Source organism: Carya illinoinensis, chromosome 13, assembly GCF_018687715.1.
Source record: "Carya illinoinensis cultivar Pawnee chromosome 13, C.illinoinensisPawnee_v1, whole genome shotgun sequence".
NCBI classification, from domain to species: Eukaryota; Viridiplantae; Streptophyta; class Magnoliopsida; order Fagales; family Juglandaceae; genus Carya; species Carya illinoinensis.
Window position 1 is genome coordinate 29,081,987 of NC_056764.1, and position 21,990 is coordinate 29,103,976.

Below are 21,990 nucleotides of genomic sequence, written 5' to 3' on the forward strand. Positions count from 1 at the left end.
TGATTTTTACTCCACGTGCAGAGATGTCGTTGGCCAAATACGAGATAGATTCCAGATCCGAAGTCGTGAGTTGAAGATTGAGAAGTTGGAATTGGAGGCTAACTTAGTGATGGAGAGGGAGCGCATGGAGTCCAAGAGTTATGCAATAAGGAGAAGGAAAAATCTACAGAATTGGAGACTAACCTAGTGTTGGAGAGGGAGCACATGGAACATATTCAAGAGTTATTGTATAAGGAGAAGGAAAAATCTAAATACTTGCGCAAGAAATACAATAACTGCATAAGATGTGGTGTCACTATAATTGTTCTGGTTATTGATGTTATCTACAAGAAAATGTCCCATGATGGTGATGAAGGTCGCAAGAACTTGATGATAGTGTAGGATTGGTTAATGCAATTTTTTGGATGTGTATTGACTGTGGTTGTTGTTTTGAATTTTATTGTCGTATTGGATATCACTTGTTGTGTTGACTGAGGTTGTTGTATGTAACAAATGTTATAGAGTGAATTTTGTGCCAACAATTTAGTGTGTTAATAATGATTAATAATAATATCACCATACATATCAAAATCCCTCAATTGGAATGTCACCAAAACACTATAATTCCAAAAATGTGCCCATTTTGGACCATTACAATAAAAGATTTATAATACCAGTAACACCATAAAACCCTAACTACACCATTACAATAGTAGTCAACATTACCAGTTTGGTCTCTTTTGTTTCCCCTTTTTATCTTGGCTCATCCTCTGCACACGTGAAAATGACTTTATAATCTTCCCTTTTTGCACTGATGCATTAGCCTTCGTAGGAGACACTTGGGTATTGGATAACATTTGAACAACTCTGAATTGCATGTCTCCCCCTTCCAAGATTGCTCCAAGAATACAGTCTTCTTTGTGCTGGATTGCTTGTATCGACGCCTAAGTTCACAAACACATGTGACCATGTACTAGTCTGTGAGTGGTGTTCTATGCTACTAAAAATAACAAGAATCTCATGGATTTCGAATACAAAAATAGATATAGCTTGTCTGTCACTCTCTCCTTTGAATTTTCAATGAGAAGTTGAGATGGCACGTATCTACACCCTATGCCTAGACAACAATAAGATATTAGTATTTATTGGGATGCTTGAGCAATGAAATAAAATGAAATAAGAATTTGAGTTAAATATTTATTGGGTTTTGAAAAATGAAAGAGAGAAAGTTGAATAAAAAATATTATAAAATTAAAATATTATTTTTGTTTTAGGATTTAAAAAGTTGAATTACTTTTTGTTTTTTGTTTAAAAATTTTTAAAATTTTTAATGATTATTTTTAAAAAATTATAATAATTAGTTTGAAAGTATTTATATTTAAATAATATTTAGAGAAAAAATAAGATGAGATAGAATAAGATAATTCCAAACTCCGAATTTTCCAATTCCAAGAAAGTCGAAATAGCAGTGAGTAACAAATATAATTTTGCCCAGTTTATCTTAAATTCAAAGTAATTTTTATTTTAATCTTTTCACTTATGTAGAGAAACAAGTTCACGTGTTTAATTTTCATTTACTTGTCTGGGTTCTGTTCATTTTTTTTAATTGGGCCAGTAAAATCTCATGATCACTTGCGCTTTTGATCCCAAAGGCAGCTGTCCTTCAGTCGCAGTAAGTTGGCACCCAAACTATAATAGTTCCAAAAAGAGGTGGGCTTATTGGGCTTGGGTCTGAAAATTGTCAAATTTTTATAATAATAAATAAAAAATAATTAATTTGAGTTTTATTATAATTCTATATTAAACGAATGATAGTTTTATAAAGTTGAAATTTATTTTTATTAAAGTGACATATTTGTAATAGTTGATTGTAAAATGGTTTGTAAAAATATTATAATAAAGCTATATGTGTATCATTATCCATGATAAATTTATTTGTTAGTTTTATTTATTTATTTAGTTTTTATTTAATTTTTTTAATCAACACACCAACCATATATATGCACAACTGCCAAGCCAGCTTATAGAAAAAAATATGAAAAATTATATGTACAATGATTTTTACGTATTTTTTTATGTATTTTACTAATGTGACTGGTCGCGTTACTTTTTTTTAATATAAAATGATTATTTTAATCAATCACATCAGTGAAGTGTGCAAAAAGTACGTAAAAATGACTGTATATAATAAAACTCAGTATACTTTTTTGTTTATATATATAATAAAATAAATTATGTGAGAGTATTTGAGTGGACAAAAAACTCTAAATACCCATAACCAGACATAAAATCAAAATAAAGCTTAAGACTATACATTCAAATATCATGAACAAGTTATATGCATAGAGAAGCTAGCTCGGCTTATATAGCTTATAGGCGAATGGCATATACCTTATGATCAAATTACTATCATGAATTGCCCCCAAATTATGGAAAATTATTACATTCTTACCCCAGTGCTATTGTTCTCATGAAAAGAGTTCCAATATTTCCATTTTCCATTTTTTCCCATGTAGTGGATGCTCCACCATTATTAAAAATCACGTTTCTTAGTTATGCGGTTGATTTTTCTGCGTTGATGCTTTAAAAATATGCACTAGATGGGAAAAAACTCCTGCGCTGAATGTTTGCTTAAACATGTATCCTTGCATCACCGGAACTTTAGGTTATCTCCCGTTGACTAAAATTGGTATAAGTCAATTAGTGATGTCCTAGCTCTAATATTTATCTTTCTTTCCTAGCATCCGATTTCCAGAATTCTTCCATTTGCAGAATTTAGAGAACTATTAAATTACATCTTAATTAATTGAGCCATATTTTTATCATATGAATTTATCATAAAGCGTAATGCCCATGTTATATATGTGTACTTAGGCTTATGCATATTTCTTGGGAATAAAATCTTTCATTACTTATAAAAAATTAAAAAAATTAAAAAAAAATAAAAAAATAAATAAAAAGAAAGCTGTAGTGAGTGGGTTGGCAGTGGACTGTCTTCTCTACCGCTGGAAATTTACTGTAGTTGGGCAAAATCTTAATGAAGTAGGTTGCCTTGAGTGGAGCTCAAATTGCTTATATGGTGGGAACTATGAGAGATCATAAAGTACATGGTTGGGAATAAAGGCATTCAATCGATATTTATGGTCTAGGAAGGACTGCAATTGGATGTGCTTTTTAGTATAATTAATTTGATGGAATCTATATTGCTAAAGGTTTGAGGAGCTCTAAAATATTTTAGCTAACTGGGATTAGGCTTGTCTTTTGACTTTCCTGGATTAATTTGACTAAACGACTTGAAAAATTAAACAACATCAACAATTCAGTTTTGAGAACTCTTTCTCAATGTGTTTTTTTGGAGTCAAATCTCATGGTTATTACTTCAAGAAATCCTTGTCAGATCTTGTTGGATTGGACCATGAGAAGTTATGAAGGAAGATTTTCTATTCAAAGGCTGACGGGAATACAAGTTGTAATACCCTATATTGACTAATGTGTAGGTAGTGTATGAAATCTCATATTGTTTGTGATGGATAAGTTCTTACTCTTTCTAATGATTCTAATGAGGATCCAATGTTACCATTGATTATTCCTTTTGGAGTATAGACTCGAATGTGGTTTGAGCCTCTTTTGGGGCGCTGCAAATGGTATCAGATCCTATCCCAAGTAGAAGTGTGGGATTTGAGTCGTGCCACTCACGATGAAATGACCCAATGAGGATGTTGTAAATTTAAAAGGTGGAGATTGCGATATCTCATACTAAATGATGAGTGTGGGTGATGTATGAGATCCCATCTTGCTTGAAAGGGTGAAGTTTTTACTCTTTATAATTATTCTAATAAGGGCCCAATTGTACCATTGACTAGTACTTTTGGAGTATAGGCCCAGATGTGGCTCTGGTCTCCCTACACAGATCTGTCAAGGTGGAGCTTCTTTGAGTGCTATAAGACCTTTATAACTATCCTTCGAGTATTTTAATTGTTGTTCCATATGGTAAACTTGTTGTGAGCAATTTAAGGGAGAAAAGGCAGAGAGGGATATTCATAAGTCATTGTTGATTTATGGCCTTGCGTTTTACAGGCATTGATATACTGGCCTCTGGTTCCAAACTGCTATTTTGGTTACATGAGTACTCCCTATCTTCCCTTTATCATCATTTTGAAAAGGAACTTTGAGAATATAAATTGAATTATATATGCTATGAAGTTTGGGACAAAAAGGATTTATGGCAATAACCTTAACTTTAAACTACATTATCAAGTAAGATAGCAAAAAGGACAAAAAGAAATATCTTACCCATTCGAATATCTAGTTCAACAATCTAGATAAGCTAAACATAGAGCCTGTAGCCTACCATCCTGCTGTATTTTGTGCAAACCTAATGCAAAGAGATCCTCCCTCTATTTATGACCATAATTTTCTAGAAGAGGATTTTGTAAGCTGATCATGGTTAGTTTAGTGAATCATTTTGATGTTTTAGCATGCTGCGATGGTGAATATGGCATAATATTTCCAATATTGATTACATTTATTCATGGAGATAGCTGATTTTGTGTTGGCAGTCGGGTTAAGACTGCTGTCTGTTATTCTTCAAAGACAGTTTTGGCTGTGTAAACTACTGAAAAGAAAATGAGTTGTCTGCAATTGGTCACTTCGATATGTTACTATATGGGCATCATCAGTATTAGGTGTTCCAGTTTTTGCCACATTGGTTCAAATGGGACACTCAATCTGAAAAGTTAAGCTTGTTAGTATAATGTAATGCTATTTTCCAGGCTCCTCCCATGTGAAATGGAAAGAGAAAAAGAAAATGGAAAAACAAGAAGGTAATTGCTCTAGGTGGGAAGGTAGGAATGCTATGCCATTTTCCTACTATCACTTCTATTTCACATACTGTAGTCATATTATATCATCTTAAGGTTTCCTAAATTGGTGCTTACTCTTGAAACGACCTTCTAAGAAGCAGAGACTACCCCTTAGTGTTGCGCAACCAATGATGAAGAAACAAAAGGAAAGAGAGCAGACAATGCTAAAAAAGGTGACTGATTTCTTTTATGGTTCTTTGTATCATTAGTTCCTCTGACTAGGACCAGTTTTTGTAGTTTCACTAACTATTGTACCTTTTAGCGATTGATTCTTGGGCAATTTGGAGGCAAGCATGGTTACAGTGCTAAAAGATCTTTCTGGAGACGCAAGCCTGAGGACAGAGTTCTGAAAGCAAGTAAAGGTCATTTTAGGAATGGTATACTAGATGTAAAGCATTTGTTACGTTCGACGACTTCATCTAGAAACAATGATTCCAGTATCCATGTGGATACTAAGGGTAAAAAGAAGGGAGATGGAAAGAAGAATCGAGGAACAAAGGGAGGTGGTAGGAAGCGCCGCTAAATGCATGCAAGATGGCGAAGTGTTACAAATTCTGTGATAATATGAGGATTTGCCTTCATCTTTGTTCGCTATTGCATCTGTACTTCATTGTTACGAGGCCATATTGGTCAAAGTTTTGCTGGGTCACATTGAAAAGATTTGTTTTATTTTTGTATAAACTTAATTATTTAAAACATTATTTTTGTATAAATCACTTAGGTGTTATTTGGATAGTAAGTTGAGATGAGATAAGTTGAGATAAAAGTTAAAAGTTGACTAAATTATTGTTAAAATATTATTTTTTTAATATTATTATTATTTTGAGATTTGAAAATATTAGAATTATTTATTATATTTTGTATGAAAATTTGAAAAAGTTATAATGAGAATGAAAGACTTCATGTATCCAAACAAGAAAGCTTAGTGCATAAGAGGAGTTGTGTTATTAAATAGATAAGCTTTGCTTATTTTAAGGAAAAGACTATAGTCGAAGTAGTTCTGCAGAGTCATGTTTAAACGTTTTATTTTATTTTAGTGTATATCACATTGTTTAAGTGCATAAGAGGCTTCATTTTATTTGTAGATCTTGCAATGGGTCCTCTAATGTTAATCAAATCCTTGCTTGTTAGAAATGAAATAGTTGACGATTATGGTTATGATTATGAGAGAAAAAGAAACTCATCTTATGGTTGTCAATGATTTCTCATTACATCTCTTTTACTTTTTTTTTTTTTTTTGGAAGACTTGTCTCTTTACTTGCTAACCACTTAATTATTCTATTATTCTATAAATATTTTTCAAAAAAAAAAAAAAAATTACCATTCATCTTGTTGCAGCTATTAATTCTTGGTTACATGCCCATTTAACTTTCGTACCTCTTAAATATTATACTTTGAGTTGTTTGTATTCTCACGGTCACCCCAATTAAGAATAATAAATCTTGTTATGTAGTGTAAGAGATGATAAGTAGACTTTTTCTTAATTTTAATGTTTGTTAAGATATGGATTTGGATACAAGTGTTATTCATTGGATGGGACGAACTGACCTCCTCAAACAGGAAGGTGATTAGAAGATAAGACACTTTGCAACATGATAAATTCTTAACATAAAACTAAATAAATAGTTAATGACACAATCAACGAAAAAATTATTACTTAATTTTTCATAACTAAGATCTATACGGTCAAAGGAATTAAGGCCTTCTTTGGTTTTGGAGATGAGGTCATTTCGTATAATTATTAAAAAAATTTTAAACTCTAAATAATTTAATTTTTTCAAATTTTAAAATAAAAATAATACTTAAAAATTATATTATAATAATATTTCATTCAATTTCTAAATTTTATCTTATCTTATCTATTAACCAAATGAGCAACAGAGAGGGGATGATTAGAGGTCAGTTGGATTGAGAAATATTCTCAATCTATCTGATCATTATAATTTTTTTAAATTCTTACATAAAATATAATAAATAATTTAATTTTTTCAAATCTCAAAATAATAATAATATTAAAAAATAATATTCTAATAATATTTTATTTAACTTTTATTTTTTATTTAAGAGTATCTTATCTCCATTTATTACCTAAAGAATCTCAGTCAACCATTCTTCAATGGAACTATAAGGTATTATTGCATTCAAGATTATTTTTTATTAAAACTTAAAAACTTAAATAATTATTCCTGCACATTGCACAGAGAATTAGATTTGACTTGACCAGCCAAACTAATGGTGCTTAAGGATTTTTAAGCACCGTCAGTCGGATGGGATGACCAATACTTAGTAGTGAAAGCTGTAAAGAGTAGGGAGAAGAATATCTCTATATTATACAAGTGGCTATCTAACGGTTTTTCTTATTTTCCGTTAAATTTTCTTGTTCCGTTAAGTCCGTTTGCCTAACCCCACGAAAGCCACCACAAGTGAGTTCCACCAGCCATCGTACCTCTATTTCTGTACACTCAAAACAGAGCATTTTTACTCAACCAACCCACCGCCTGTGAGCCACAAACCAGCCACCCCACTCTTCGATGTCTGCCCCTCGAACCGAATTCTCTTCCCCTATCTCTCATTTCTCAAATTCTCTCTCTCTCTCTCGTTGGTCTTCTGGGATGTAAGATGTAAACACTTAGTTATATAAATATATGTATATATAAATATAAAAGATGTAAACAGTTTAGATTGTGAACTGAGTTACACTGCAGCAGTTCCCAATCTATGCTGCTAGAGAAAGGAAAACGGATGCAGTTCACAGTACCATAGACAAGCTAGCGGAGTTCGGCTTCAAAAGGTACCACTTTCAGACCATATCCGCGTGGTTTATAACTTTTCTATATATATATATATATATATTTTACAGATATTTTTCTAACCTTACCCATATCTCTCATAATCATATCAAAAGACCAAACCGAAGAATTGGTATCGTGTGTCAAATCCTTCTTCGAGTAGTGTCGATTTTTTAAATTCTATCAATACTTGATTTCTTGCTTAACCGGATATGGATCATCACATTTTGGTTTGCTGTGAGTTTGGAATTTTCTTGATACAATTTCAGTCTTGTTTGCAAACTCAAAAAAGCTAGACACGAAGCATCTTTGATGTTTTGTTTAACGATGACACGAAGCATCTTTGATGTTTTGTTTAACGATGTTTTATGCCGTTGGGAGCTTTCTCATATGGGGTTAATTTGCTTCTTCATTTTTTGGTATGTAACCACGAGAGTTTTTTAAGGAACATTGTTCGGTGAAGTTTCCAAAGAGAAGCCGTTGCGATCACAACTCTGGCATCTTCTCAATCCAGTGCATGCGCTGATCCTTCTTTTTCCAATCTCTGTTTGTGTTTGAGTTGGTCCCCATCATTAGTTTCATGCCTTCCCATTGATTTTGGCTAACTTTTGATTCAAAAAGGGGGGAAATTTCCGATGTAATCTACTTTTACTAAGAATTTCTTTGCCGTCGTTCAAGTGTCGGCTATTAGAGATGTGAGCAGCAATAGCATAGAAGGAAGAGGACAAAATCAGCAAAGGTGCAGTACTACCAATTTCTTGAGGATTTTGAGCCAGCGCATCCGCTAAATTGATAAAAATCAACTACTTCACTTCACGTTGCAGAAGGAAAAGAAAGATAAGGTGAGAATCAGTTGAATTCTAATAAGAAAAAATAGAGGAACAAAAAAAACAATTTTTGCCTTCTCAGTAGATCCTCGGAGCACTACTCTTTGGAAAATCTAATCAAATAGTTGATACTTATGTGTTATTTTGGATAATGAGTTAAGATAAGATAGAGTTAAAATAAAATTTAAAAATTAAATAAAATATTATTTTTTAATATTATTATTATTTTAAAAATCAAAAAAATTAAATTGTTTATTCTATTTTATGTATGAATTTAAAAAAATTGTAATGATAAAATAAAATTAAAAGAAATACTTTCAATATCGAAACAAAACTTAGTGCTGTAGTTTAGATTTTTTACGTTGAAATATTATACGTTTATTCTATAAATAACTAATGTATAACATATACATTTAACTCTAAATATTAAGAGTAATAATAATAGGCAAGGTAGTATAATAAAAATTTTCATAAAGAATTAAATTATAATTTGACAATGTTTTTAAAATATAATATGTCATTATTAATATTTTACTATGAAAATCAATTAGTTTTTTCGTTTTTGTTATTTTTTATAGTGTCTTTGAGAAATGAAATAACTTATTAAAAAAGTTTTAAAAAAATTATAATAAACTTTTTTGCAATTGGTCATTTGTAATGTGGTTAAAAAAAGTAATAAAACTGTTTGCAGTTAACAAAAATATCGATGAAACAAAACTATTTTTTTAACACATTACCTTTTTATATATTTTCATTGTTACTTGAACATCTCACATATATTAAAAATGTTGCAAACAAAATTTGAGATAGCGAATGGATGATAGTTTTGGGCGTATTCATGAATGAATCTGGAAGATTATGCCAAAATAAACTTAATGTATTATTTGTCAACATCGTGCCGAAAAGGATAGGACGATTGTTTTAGACCTTTCTTTTTCTTTTCTTTTTTTAACTTTAAGTTATTGTAATGTATAAGTATAAAGTATTTATGTGTAGTTGTAAATATGTTTCATGTGAAAGCTCTATGCTATAGTTATGGATATTTTGATGATAATATGCGTCATGTTTCTTGTCAGTAAAAAGAAAGTGTTAAAATATAGATGAAAGTCTGCTCGTTTATAATTAAACTCGAGAATGTTAAAGTTATGAGACGTAGGAAAAACATCAACTCGGCACACATGCATTGCACGTGATGCTTTACTAGTATATATATATATATATATATGACGTTGCTATGTCCACAGAGGATGAAATCCTATACCGATCAGTTAAATTTATTTATTTATTTATTCATTATAGTTTTACTTTCACCATTTTTTAAACTATTTAGACATTTTTAAAAATAAAAATATCAAATATTTATTTAAAAATTCTTATTTAATCATTAAATAAAAAAACTATTAAAAAAATACAAAAATTCGGTTAAATTTAGGCTTAAAGTCTTGCAAAATAATCATATAGACAACTTTAAAGTATTGCAAAATAATTATAAGGCCAACATTAAAAGTCTTGCAAATTAATTATAGGGGCCAACATTTAAATGTGCTAGATTGTTAGTTGTGAGTCAACATTTATATACAACTCAAAGATATGTACGTAGACACAATGTGTGAACATTGGTATATTAAATGCTGTTTGTGGACAATAGAGGTGAAAAGAAAGTCATTTTACAGTGATTAATGATTTTCCATTACTTTTCTTTTTTGCTTTTTCACAGCTTAATTATTCTATCATTTTCTAATTTATTTTTCAAAAGAGAGAAAAATATATAAATTATTTATCTTATTGCAATTATTAATTCTTAACTAATTCCTTACCGTTTAAATATTCTATTTTAAATTCTTTGTACTTCCACCAATTAAGATACACAAATTACCTCCATAAAAAAAAAAAAAAAAAAAAAAAAAAAAAAAAAAAAAAACCATTCATCAAAATTATGAAGTATTATTGCATTTTATTTTATTTTTTTTTGTGGCAAAAACGAGAAAAAAAATACATAATAGTCAAATAATTATTCCTGCGCATTATACGAGTCGAAGATTAGTTTTTCTATAATTTTAAGGTGCATGAAGAACTGAGTTCAGATTCCCCTTGGAGATCTGTAAACTCCTCAAATGTCTTGAAGAATGGCTTCATGCAGGATGCTTTCCGTGACAAGAAAATCCAACATCAGCCCTTCTATTAGATGGTAAACTAGATCCACTCACATAGGATTAAAGCCCTATTAAATTCAAATCATTAATATCAAAATTATAAGCAAAGAGTCGTCGATTATAAGCACCGTTAGATGGATCATAGGGCTAGTACTTACAATAAAGAGATCAAGTCAACAAAACTAATAACAACCACACGTTCATTTGTATGGTGGAAAGAGTAGGAAGTAGAATCCATGAAGGAGTGACATCACAACAAACAAAACTCGTTAGCAGCAACTGCCTCACAGCGCAGATCTAGAGAGAGTTCAAAATTCTTTTGGAAAAATCTCACCGTCGATATTTTTGCTGTATTTATTTGCTTCTCTGGCTCGAGTTTCTCTTTGTAAGACTGTACATCTGCACCTTCTTTCTACCCAATTAATCTCACCCTTTGTTTTGTGGAATAGTTGATTGCTGATTTAGTACTTTGAATTGCAGGGTTGTTTGAAAAGGATTCTTTTGATTTTTGGTATCTACGTTTGGAGTCATACAACTTGAGGTAAGAGACCATCTCCTCCAACTTTACTTCTCTATATCTCTTTCCCTTTTCTGAAGAATATCTTCCTGCAGTAATAAGCAAACCGAAGCCATTTAAATTTAACCCTTTTATTTTTATCTGATCATACGTGGCCAACCAACTGGCTGGAATAACCCTTAAAAGAGAAAGGGATGGAGATCCAACATTTCAGCCACGAGCATCCCTTAGTATTTATAGAAGGTATTGGCGAGAATGAAGTAATTGTTTGCACAGGGTGTGACGAACCCATCTCGGATGCCGCCTACAAATGCTCTCAGTACTGTCACTTTTTCCTTCATAAATCTTGTACTGAACTCCAACGGGAGATACAGCACCCCGTACACCCAAACCACCCTCTCGTTCTCATAGCATCGAAGCATAGAGTTTGTGGGGGCTGTTGTAAGTCTTCCTCCAAAAGTTGTTTCTTTTATTGTTGCGATAAGTGCGACTTCAACTTTGACATAAAATGCGCTTCTAACTGGCAATCCAGTCCTGAGGACGGTCACCAACACGTATTCGTTCCTATCTTGAAGCAGATTCAGTTTACTTGTGATATTTGCGGTGTGGATCACAGAAACTATGCTCGTGTATGCAGCATCTGTCAACTCTTGGTTGATATATACTGTGCTCGATTAGCACGCACCGTTAAAATTGCAGCACACAAACATCACTTCCTCACTCTTATATTTTGTCTTGATAATCAAGTCAAGGAGCAAGATGATCAAGTACTCTGCCAACTCTGTTTTAAAACGGTCAACACCAAATATGGGGCTTATTATTGTAAAATATGTGGTTTCGTGGCCCACTTGAAATGTGCAAAATGGAATTTGCTTCAGCAATTTGACAACTTAGACTCGAGTGTATATATCCAGTACTCGTCTATGGATTCGATTGATCCTGAAACTAATGTTACCAAAGAGATCAGCCCAAAAGAGGATGAAAGAACTCGGGACCTTCTCGAAGAACATCCCTTTGTAGGGAGACATAACTTCGTCCTCACTGATAAGAAACTCGAGGATGACAAGTTGTGTGAGGTGTGTATGCAATCAATTTCGAGCTCATATTACAGTTGTGCTACATGTAGTGGGGAATGCAACATATTCATCCATGATAGATGCCGTAATCTACCCATAACGAAGCGACACTTCCTTCACCGACACCGGCTCACTCTCTCATTGCCTGACAAATACATTGGTAGGACCTTAATTTGTAACGTTTGTAAGCATCAGCGCCATGGCTTCTGGTACAGGTGTGATGAGTGTGACTACAATCTTGACATTCATTGCTCTTTGATTCCCAACATCATTAAAAATGAAGGTCATCAACACTCCCTTCGCCTTGCTATAAGGCCTTATGATGAAATATGCAATGGTTGCGATAGTGCAAATAATACCAAGGGTAAATTTGTATGCATCGAACCTGAATGCAATTTTGCCTTGTGTTTTGGATGTGCAATTCTTCCGCTCGTAGTTAAGTATGAATATGACAGACATGGTCTCCTCAAACTTACTTATAGTGTAGAAGACGATTCTGGAGAATATTATTGTTTTATTTGCGAGAAAGAAAGAAATCCAAAGCAATGGTTTTATTATTGTGGAGAATGCGATTTTGCTGCTCATCCCAAATGCATTCTTGGGGAGTATCCATACATTAAATATGGATCTACTTTTAGAACCAATCTTCATAAGCAACATCTCCTCACTTTTGTTCGGAAGACTCAGTTCTCCCCTCCGTGCGATGGTTGCAACGAACCTTTTGAAGGTATGGGCATAGAATGTAAGCAGTGCAGGTTTACTGTTCACTTGAGTGTGAGGTGTTTCAGAAAATACGGGATGTAAAAGAATTGAAGAAGTGACTATTAAATAGCTAGTGAGATTTTTATTTTCCATGTATTGAATGTGGCTAATTGATTTGGATTGATGTTTTTATTTTCCATGTATTGAATAAATATAGGTAGTTGATCCATAGGATCGGTTTCCAAGGTTTTAGTTATTATATATTTGTCATTCGTTATTTCTAAAACACTAGCCAGTTCAGATTCTAGGCATTTTAGCAGTTATTATTTAAATTTGAATAAAAATAGAGGTGATTATATATGAATCGAAAATAATAAAAATAGTAAAGTCATGTTTATAAAACCTGATGGAGGTGATAAACTTTAAAGCATTTAATTTGAAAGTAATGATTATTATTATTATTATTATTATTTTTGAAGGCTTGAAAGTAATGATTATGTTTGGAACTATGAGTTCTATAATTGAAATAACTAAATTGGGATAAATGGTTATTAATTAATTAACATATATAGATGCATGGTAATATGGTATCCATTGATCAATATTTATAAGAAACTTTTATCTAATTTCGAACGAGTACTGCATCTATTCTCACTACAAGAAAAACGGTCTTTTACGACTAATTTATAGTAACGAAAAGAGTATTAGCAACCAATTTGCAACGAAAAGACTATTAGCAACCAAAATTGATTGCTAATAGTCTTTTCGTTGCTATAAATTGGTTGCAAAAGATCGTTTTTCTTGTAGTGTCTAAAATTAAGCTTTACACCTTCAATCATAAATTATTGCCACTTAATTTGGATTTTACTATTTTTCAAAAAACGTAAAATGTTTTGGTCATTGTGACAATTAATTAGGAAGTCATTTATGTATAATAAATAGCCCACGACATATATTAATTTACTAAACAGTCCATAATTGCCATATTTTCAATTATTTCTTAAATTTAGGGTGTAGTAAAAATTGTTCATGAGATTTTTATAAAGTCAAATCACTTGATGTGCTTTTTATTTATGATATATTTGAATAATGAGATGAGATAAAAAAAAATTATAAATAGTAATAAAACGATTATAAATAGTAATAAAATATTTTGGGTAAGATGTTTTATTGAATTTTTATTAAATAAGAGGGAAAAAGTTTAATAAAATTATTATATAAAGTTAAAAAATTATTTGAATATTATTTTTTAATATTATTTTTGTTTTGATATTTAAAAAGATTATATCTTTTTTTATGTTTTGTTTGAAATTTTTTAAAAAATGTAGTAATTAGATAAAAAAAAATTGAAAAATATTTTATTGTTGAGTGGTGTTTAGAAAAAAAATAATAATAAATTTTAAAATAAGATAAGATGAGTTATTTTTATTTTCCAAACATGGCCTCGGTCTTTTCCCTTACGTGGGATTATTTGTCAAGAGAAACAAGTTCACATGTTTAATTCTCATTTTTTTGTTAATTGGGCTAATAAAATCTCATGATCACGTGCCATTTTGATCCCAAAACAGAGGGAGTAGCCCTTCAGCCGAACTAGTTCATACAAAGTACAATAGTTGCAAGAAGAGGTGGGCCTCATTGGGCTTGGGTTTAAAAGTTGTCAAATTTTGATTAGAAAAAACTTACTATGCCTCCTATTTTTTATCGCTCGATTTGACTTAAAAATTATTTTTTTAACTTAATAATTAAGAAAATAATTTTTAGTGTATTAATATATTTTTTATTTTAAAAAAAATATTTAAATATATTAAAAAATGTGAAAAAAATCAAAAAATAAAATTATCCAAATATACTAGCAGTCAAATGGAGCGGTACTATTCAAGTAGCAGAGTAGCACCACTCTTTTGATTAGGGCCGAAAGTCGAACGGTCCGGACCGGAAAAACCGACCGGACCGGTCATTTTTGGACCGGACCGGACCGGACCGAATGAGTCCGGTCCGGTCCCGGTCCAATTTTTAAGGGACCGAATAGATTAAAAAAAAAAAATTATTATTTATATAATAGTTGAATTACTAATAGTCTAATACTAATACAATTATATAGTTATACTAATTATAAATTCATAATAACTAAATCATTGTAAGTCTATAACTATATTATATATATATTTAGTATCAATATATTACTATATTCTTTAATATATAACTATTAACTATAATATATAGTACTAGTATAACCGATCAAAAAAAAATATAGTACTAGTATATATATTAATGTATTAACATATTATAAAAGTTATAGTATAAATTATAATATATCATATATTTGTAAATTTATAATAGTATTAGTATAGTTAACTTAATATGTAATATGTTAGCATTAAATCACTATAACTACATAGAATATTAGTAATAAGAGTATTACTATTATTTAATATAATATTACATATATTATCACTATCATTACATATATTTATTAGTTATAGTATTAGTTATTAATATTACATATAGTTACATATATTACTATTATTACTATTATTATTACATGATATAGTTACATATATAATTATCACTATTACTAATAGTAGTAGTGTATTACTAATATATATAATAGTATAGTATATGTATATATATATTAAATATGTCACAATATAATTACATAAGTATTAAACAAAATGTCATTAAAAAAAAAAAAAAAAAAACTCATAGGGTGGACCGAACGGACCGACCGGACCGGACCGGACCGTATGAAGTTCGGTCCGGTCCAGGGTGGGAAAACCCTGGACCGAATATGTCCGGTCCGGTCCGTAAAACCTCCTCGGACCGGACCGGACCGGACCGAATTCACCCCTACTTTTGATAATAATAAACAAAGAGCTATTCTATTCGTTATCTCCACACATTATATATTATACTTATTTTAAATTTTTAAATTTTTTTTGTTCTATTCTTTTTAAACTAATTGAGTTTTTCTATTCAATTGAGCGGTAATTTTTTTTGGGAAAAGAAAAAAATTAAAAATTAAAAACTCATGTCGTGTATGATGCAAGGATGATGAATGTAATTTTTTATAAATAAAATATAATTAACTCACAACTTCATTACAATTATATATTAAAAAAATAGTAATTTTATAAAATTGAAATTTGTTTTAAATAAAATGACATGCTTGCAATGCTTAATTATGCAATTGGTTGTAAAATAATTATACAAAGAGTTGTAGGAAGTTTTACTTATAAGTTTTTTTGAGAGAAAAGTATTAATACTTTAATTATGTTTATGCATATAATAAGTCTCACAATTAATGATGTGTTAAAGAATTCGAGAGGATAAGAAACGTCTCAAAATAACCATAAACATGCATAAATTAAAAATAAGACTCTCATACTATTCAGATTGACAATATGAAAATCTTGTTAGAAAAAGAAGAAATTCCAATTAATTCAGGAAATCGAAATGCATATTAATAGAACAAAGAATATCATCAAAGTATGTCAAGAGTCTGGGTAAAATCCCGTTTTAAAATCATAACAAACAAAATCTTTTCAGAAAAAGGAAAATTATAATATTCTAAATTGCATAATCGGATGGGAAACAATTTATTTATATCCCAAAATCAAACATATATCCCAGAAAGAGCTGTCTTGTATGCGAGTGAAATACCCGTAATTAAACTTACGACCAAATTAATATGGTATGCCTGATATGGCCCAAATTATGGAAGATTCTTAGATTCTTGCGTGCCCAGGTGCTCTTGACGTTGTCAAAACGAGAAAATGACAGCCTAATTAATGAATTTTTATGGCCACCCTAGCTAAGATTAATTACATACCAACAACCATAACCAACACTGCTCAATAGTCATCACACCAACTCCATTAATGACCAATATCATTAAAAAAAATGATCTTCAAGAAAGAATTATAATTGATATTAATTTAGATTTATCAAATTTACTGCAAACTCTAAAAAAAATCAAACTTTTTCTCTGCATTTGTGGCATTGCATACATTCCTATGAATAATCAAGCTAGCAGTACTAAATCAATCATCAAAATTTTGAAAAGAGATCAAGAAGAGATAAAAATGAGCCGAATAAGGGAAAATATACTAAGAAAAATCTTATTGCATTGATCAGTGAAGAAGAGATCTAAGTTTTTTCTTATCTACTTATCGATTATGTAAAGGATTGGGGCCAGTATAGACTTTCCTCTTTTCATCGCCATATACATGAGCTTGATCACCATCATCATCTTTATCTCTTCCAAATGCACCTTTGGATTTCTCATTTCTCAGCTTAGAGGCAGACCCAGTTTTGAAGGTTCCGAATGTGGCTGACGCATCAACAGAAGATGAAATTTGTAGGAGTAACAAAACCAGAAGTAGAATAGAGAAGCATGTTAACTCTTTTCTAAGACCCATGATGATCTGCTTCACGCTCAAGATCACCCAGAGATGGTGCATGGAAACTTCCAGCTAGCTCAAACCCCTAGGAACTAAAGAAACAAAGAACTTTCTGTCTGAATCTATGTGAAAAGGCCACTACTAAAAGAGGTCATGAAAGGAAGCTGAAGTAGCGTTGTTTGGGATGGGAAAAAAGAAAAAAAGGATCTGATGCTTTTTTTTTTTTTTTTTTTTTTTTTTTTTTTTTTTTTTTTTTTTTTGTTTTGTTTTAATTGGGTCTTATTCTTTTCCTCAATTTGCCTGTATTCTTTGGAGTTATGGTTTGTACTGTCAATGGGTATGACCTTGGAATCTGAGCTATGAAATGAGGATTGTCAATGAAGGGCGAGAGCCTATACACATTGGTTTTGGTGCCTGAATGAAAATAAATATTTTGCAGAGGGTGTTTGGAATCTTGGACGCCGATTTCATTATTTTTTTTTTTTTAAGAAATGCTATAAATTATTCTACACCACACACTTTATATATTAAAATGTTATTTTTTATTTCATTATATTCTTATTAAACTAATTAAATTATTTTATTTATCATCCGCACACTACATATTTATTAAAGAAAAAATAAAAAAAAAATTAAAATTAATATGATGTGTGAAGTGTGAAGATGACAAGAAGAATTTTTCTTTTTTTTAATAATAATAGGTTTGCCACTATTTTACCACTCTTTTACCACTTTTTTTAATTTTTTAATTTTTAAAATTTTTTTATTTAATAATTAAGCAAGTGACTATCACTAAAATTATATATTTTTAAAAATATTTTTTAATAACTAAGGATGTTAAAAAAAATATTTAAAAAAATGATAAAAAAATAAATACACTATAAATAATAAAATAGTGGTAAAAAAAGATAAGTGTATCATTATTATTATTATTATTATTATTATTATTATACATGAATAGAGAGAGAAAGCTGCTCATGTTCTGTTATAGTACTTTAGGATGATGCTTGTTTCTGACGTTGCATTCATGAACTACAGAGAGAGAGAGACAGGGTTTGCCTGGTCTGGCTCTGTGTCTGATATGAATCTTGGGTCAGGTGATATAAATTGTTTCCGGATTTTTCCTTTGTATACTGTTACTGTTTCTGCAAAGAGCATGGATGATAAGCCTATCTGGTACACAATGACAACAATCATATTATGGTATGTTTATAAAGTCTTTTTAAAAAATTTCACATTATTTTATTATTATTTATAAATTATTCAAACAGAATTTTAATTTATAAATTCTATATATGTAAACACTTCTTCAGTTAATTTCTTTTTTAAGTGAAGAGGATTAGTGCTCCCGGCCTGCACATCCGCCATAGGGTTAGGGTAGGGAAAGTCGACTTAGGACGAGGGCGGGGGCAAGGGCAGAGGTGATATTGGCACCCCGCTAAGAGCGGAAACGAGAGGTAGATAGGACAACATATACCAATTAGAGGCATATAGCTACCCTAAAAACAAAACAGAAGAAAACAAGAAAATTCATGTTGAAAATACATATATACTCTTTGGTATGTATATGAGTTCGCATCCACTAAATCTTATAATAGAGTAAGGTTTAATATCTACTTAACATCGCTAATAATAGAGAAATTACTGATTTTAAACATGGTTTACCAAATGATTATTATTTGTGGTAACGGAGAAAGGCAATTGACCATTGAGTATTATTTTTGTTGTTGGCATCTTGTCATTTAAGCAAAATATAGAAGGATGCTTCCTGGCCTGTAGATCTGAATTTCCTAAAACCTAAAGTAGAAAAGGGATAGCCATTAGCCACACAATATATAAGATCTAGAGTTCGGGCAAAAACTCTAGGGATAAAAATTCCTTCCCTATTGCTAATCCAACAAAGTTTAATGCCGATCGAAAAAAACTAATTAAATATATAATATAGAACCTAAAAATTAAAATGTCAAAATTCATAAATAAAACATATATGCATATTTATTAGACAAGAGTAACCCTATCATTTAAAAAAATAAATTATGTTTATCTCCATGAAATGGACGGAATGATGATCTCAATTCTAAAAGAGTAATACTATATACTTTATTTTCATCTTATTTTTATCCTATTAAGATATAGCATATTTATCATTATATGATAATAAAGAAATATGTAATAAATAATCATTCAATAGTGATAAATATGTCATATTTTATTTAATGGAATGAAACTATAATGATAATATAATATATAGAATTTTTTTATCTATTAACATTCCAAAACTATGATAAAGGAAAGGAGGTTAAAAAGAAACAGAACCAAAGTTCCAAGATTAATTGCTTAAAAATATCCAAAGTAAATCAAAATCAATTTGGTCAAACAAGTAGGAGGTCATGATCACAGGTGTTTTTTGTGTGTTAGAGCAAATGATGTTGTCCTCTCTCACTTTGAATAATGACAAGGAAAAGAAAATCCTCCCAATACATGAAATGAAAGCCATGGATAGTTGCTGAAAAAAAAAAAGGGCCATGGATAGTTCGTTTTAGCACCTATACATAGGGGACCCAGAAACCTTAAATACTCGTACTCTTTCTTCATCAGATTTCTGAATTAAGGATAATGATAGGTTGATTAAAACTTATTACTCTTTATTATTTTTTAATTTTTTTATTTAATAATTAAAAAAGTGATTATTATTAAAATTGTATTTTTTTTTTTAATTTTTTTCTTTATAATTAAGAATGTTAAAAAAAAATACTTAAAAATAATAAAAATAATAAAAAATGTAAATACAGTATAGAATAATTAAAAGAGTGAAAGAAGATAACAAGACTATCAATATTCTTGAATTAATACGACTGCTTGGTTTTTAGTTTTTACAGTCCTTGGAACGCCAAAGCCATGTAGATCTGCAATCACTGAGCATCGCAGATCGGAGGAGTAAAGTGTAAACTACTGCCAGTTGTAAAGTTAGAAACTCAGCTCGAAATAAGAATCACATCAGAAAATGCCTAAATAAAAATTATCTAAAAGTATCAAACCATTTCAAGTCCCTTGCTGCATTCTTGGATTACTTTTTCCAAGTAATCCAAGAAAATTCAAGAAAATATCATTGGCCAGCCAGCTTTCCTAAAATTTGCACCAAATAAATTAAAGGCTTTGTTAGACACAGTCGATAAATACAGTCAGTATGCAGTCGATTGTACGGAATAAATAAAAAAAAATATAAATTTTTTTTTTTCATGGCTGTACAGAATGAATAAAAAAAAATTTAAAAAATAATTTTTTTTTCATATAGGTCTCATATTAATTCATTTTTTTCAAAACGACTGCACGCTGATTGTATTTGCTGACTGCACAAATCATTATATCTACCCTGTTAGGGTTTTAGGCTCAGTACCAAAGTGTAAATTTATTACGAGTGTTAAGAAATGACAAAGGAAGTCCCACCATAAAAGGTTAAGTAGTGCAACAATGGTGTAGAAGATAATCAATCTAGAGCTGCATTTTCTTGACACTTGCACAAAAATGGAAATGGCCAAATGTAGTAGTACTGATCATATCTGTTTAGTTACTTGTTGCTAGGGCATTAATATAACATTAAAAGAGAAGGAATAAGTAACAAATGAGGGTATTAGTTTCTTGAGTAATGCTACATATATATAAATATATATATATATATATATAATAGAGTGTGAAAGCACTACGTAATTGTTTTGAAAAAAAGTATAATCTATTATTAAAAATTAGTTTTTTTTATGTAGATCATGTATTTACTCATTTTTTTAAGAGATTGCGTGGCACTTGCGTACTCCGCGACTGTAAATATCATTTCTCTTTTTTTTTTTATAACTATTTTATTAGAGCATTAAATTACAAAAATGGGAGAGTTTTAAGGCTAATTATAAGGTACGTAATAAAGAGTAAGGCTAATGTTTTGATTTGGTTTTCGAGTCAATAAGATCAACCAAAACGGTTTTATATTAATTTATAATTGATAAAGGTCATTCGACTTAAATGTGTTTTGCGAAAAAATAATCTCATTCACGGTTTTGGAAGAGATCAAAATAAAAGCTTATTTCCTTTTCAATGATATTCTAGTTTCCTTAATGCAATTATAAGTCATTTTACTTGAGAGTGACAATATGTGATATGATCTATGAACCTGACACGAAAATGATATGAAATAAGCAAGCTTGAGTTTAAATAAATATGTTTGGATCAAATGAGTCAATCCGATAAGACACGATTAATAAAGCGGATCAATAACGGTTCAATTAGCTTAACTTACAATCAATCCGTATAGCCCGTTTACATTTTATTTGAATGTTACAATTACATGATCCATATATTTATTATTGTTGGGACTGTAATATTAGAATTATTATAGGTTAATATCTCAAAAATATTAGCATTTATTGTCAGTATGTAGTCTTATTTTTTGAAGATATTAAAGTTCTAGATATTAATATTCATATAAAATTATGTCAATCGGCACAAATTAGCTATATGGGTCAACCGAAAATGTTTATGAAATGGGTCAAAACGGATCGTGTCATGTTAACCTAATTTTAGTTGATTATTAAACGGATCATGCAAACCATGTTGTTTCATCCATTATTTAATTAAATGTATCATATTCAAGTTGATCCATATAATTAAATATTCATAACAAGACACGAGACGAA

General features: G+C 30.3%; 2 protein-coding genes across 4 annotated transcripts; both read left to right on the forward strand.

Annotated features, from left to right (window-relative positions):
* The first annotated feature begins 204 nt into the window (after nt 1-204).
* Nucleotides 205-5,364, forward strand: LOC122291114. Its single transcript, XM_043098762.1, has 4 exons — nt 205-355; nt 4,752-4,802; nt 4,896-5,014; nt 5,104-5,364. Exons 1-4 carry the CDS (start codon nt 205-207, stop codon nt 5,362-5,364), a joined length of 582 nt encoding a protein of 193 aa, XP_042954696.1.
* Nucleotides 5,365-7,415: 2,051 nt separating this feature from the next.
* Nucleotides 7,416-13,150, forward strand: LOC122292998. Of its 3 annotated transcripts, none has more exons than XM_043101596.1 (3): nt 7,416-8,472; nt 11,091-11,151; nt 11,314-13,150. In XM_043101596.1, exon 3 carries the CDS (start codon nt 11,322-11,324, stop codon nt 13,005-13,007), a length of 1,686 nt encoding a protein of 561 aa, XP_042957530.1. In that variant the 5' UTR covers nt 7,416-8,472; nt 11,091-11,151; nt 11,314-11,321; the 3' UTR covers nt 13,008-13,150. The 3 variants fall into 3 exon arrangements, with proteins under 3 accessions (XP_042957530.1, XP_042957529.1, XP_042957528.1); XM_043101595.1 differs by lacking the exon at nt 7,416-8,472 and adding an exon at nt 10,829-10,995; XM_043101594.1 differs by lacking the exon at nt 7,416-8,472 and adding an exon at nt 10,830-10,995 and having other exon boundaries at nt 11,091-13,150.
* The last annotated feature ends 8,840 nt before the right edge of the window (nt 13,151-21,990 follow it).

What these genes read in the sequence shown, in the direction of transcription:
- LOC122291114 (XM_043098762.1), top strand. Translation starts at nt 205, where the DNA reads ATGGAACATATTCAAGAGTTATTGTATAAGGAGAAGGAAAAATCTAAA. An exon ending in GAAAATGGAAAAACAAGAAG is followed by an intron (nt 4,803 to 4,895) that starts GTAATTGCTCTA and finishes TATCATCTTAAG; the next exon opens with GTTTCCTAAATTGGTGCTTA. An exon ending in AGCAGACAATGCTAAAAAAG is followed by an intron (nt 5,015 to 5,103) that starts GTGACTGATTTC and finishes TGTACCTTTTAG; the next exon opens with CGATTGATTCTTGGGCAATT.
- LOC122292998 (XM_043101596.1), top strand. Translation starts at nt 11,322, where the DNA reads ATGGAGATCCAACATTTCAGCCACGAGCATCCCTTAGTATTTATAGAA.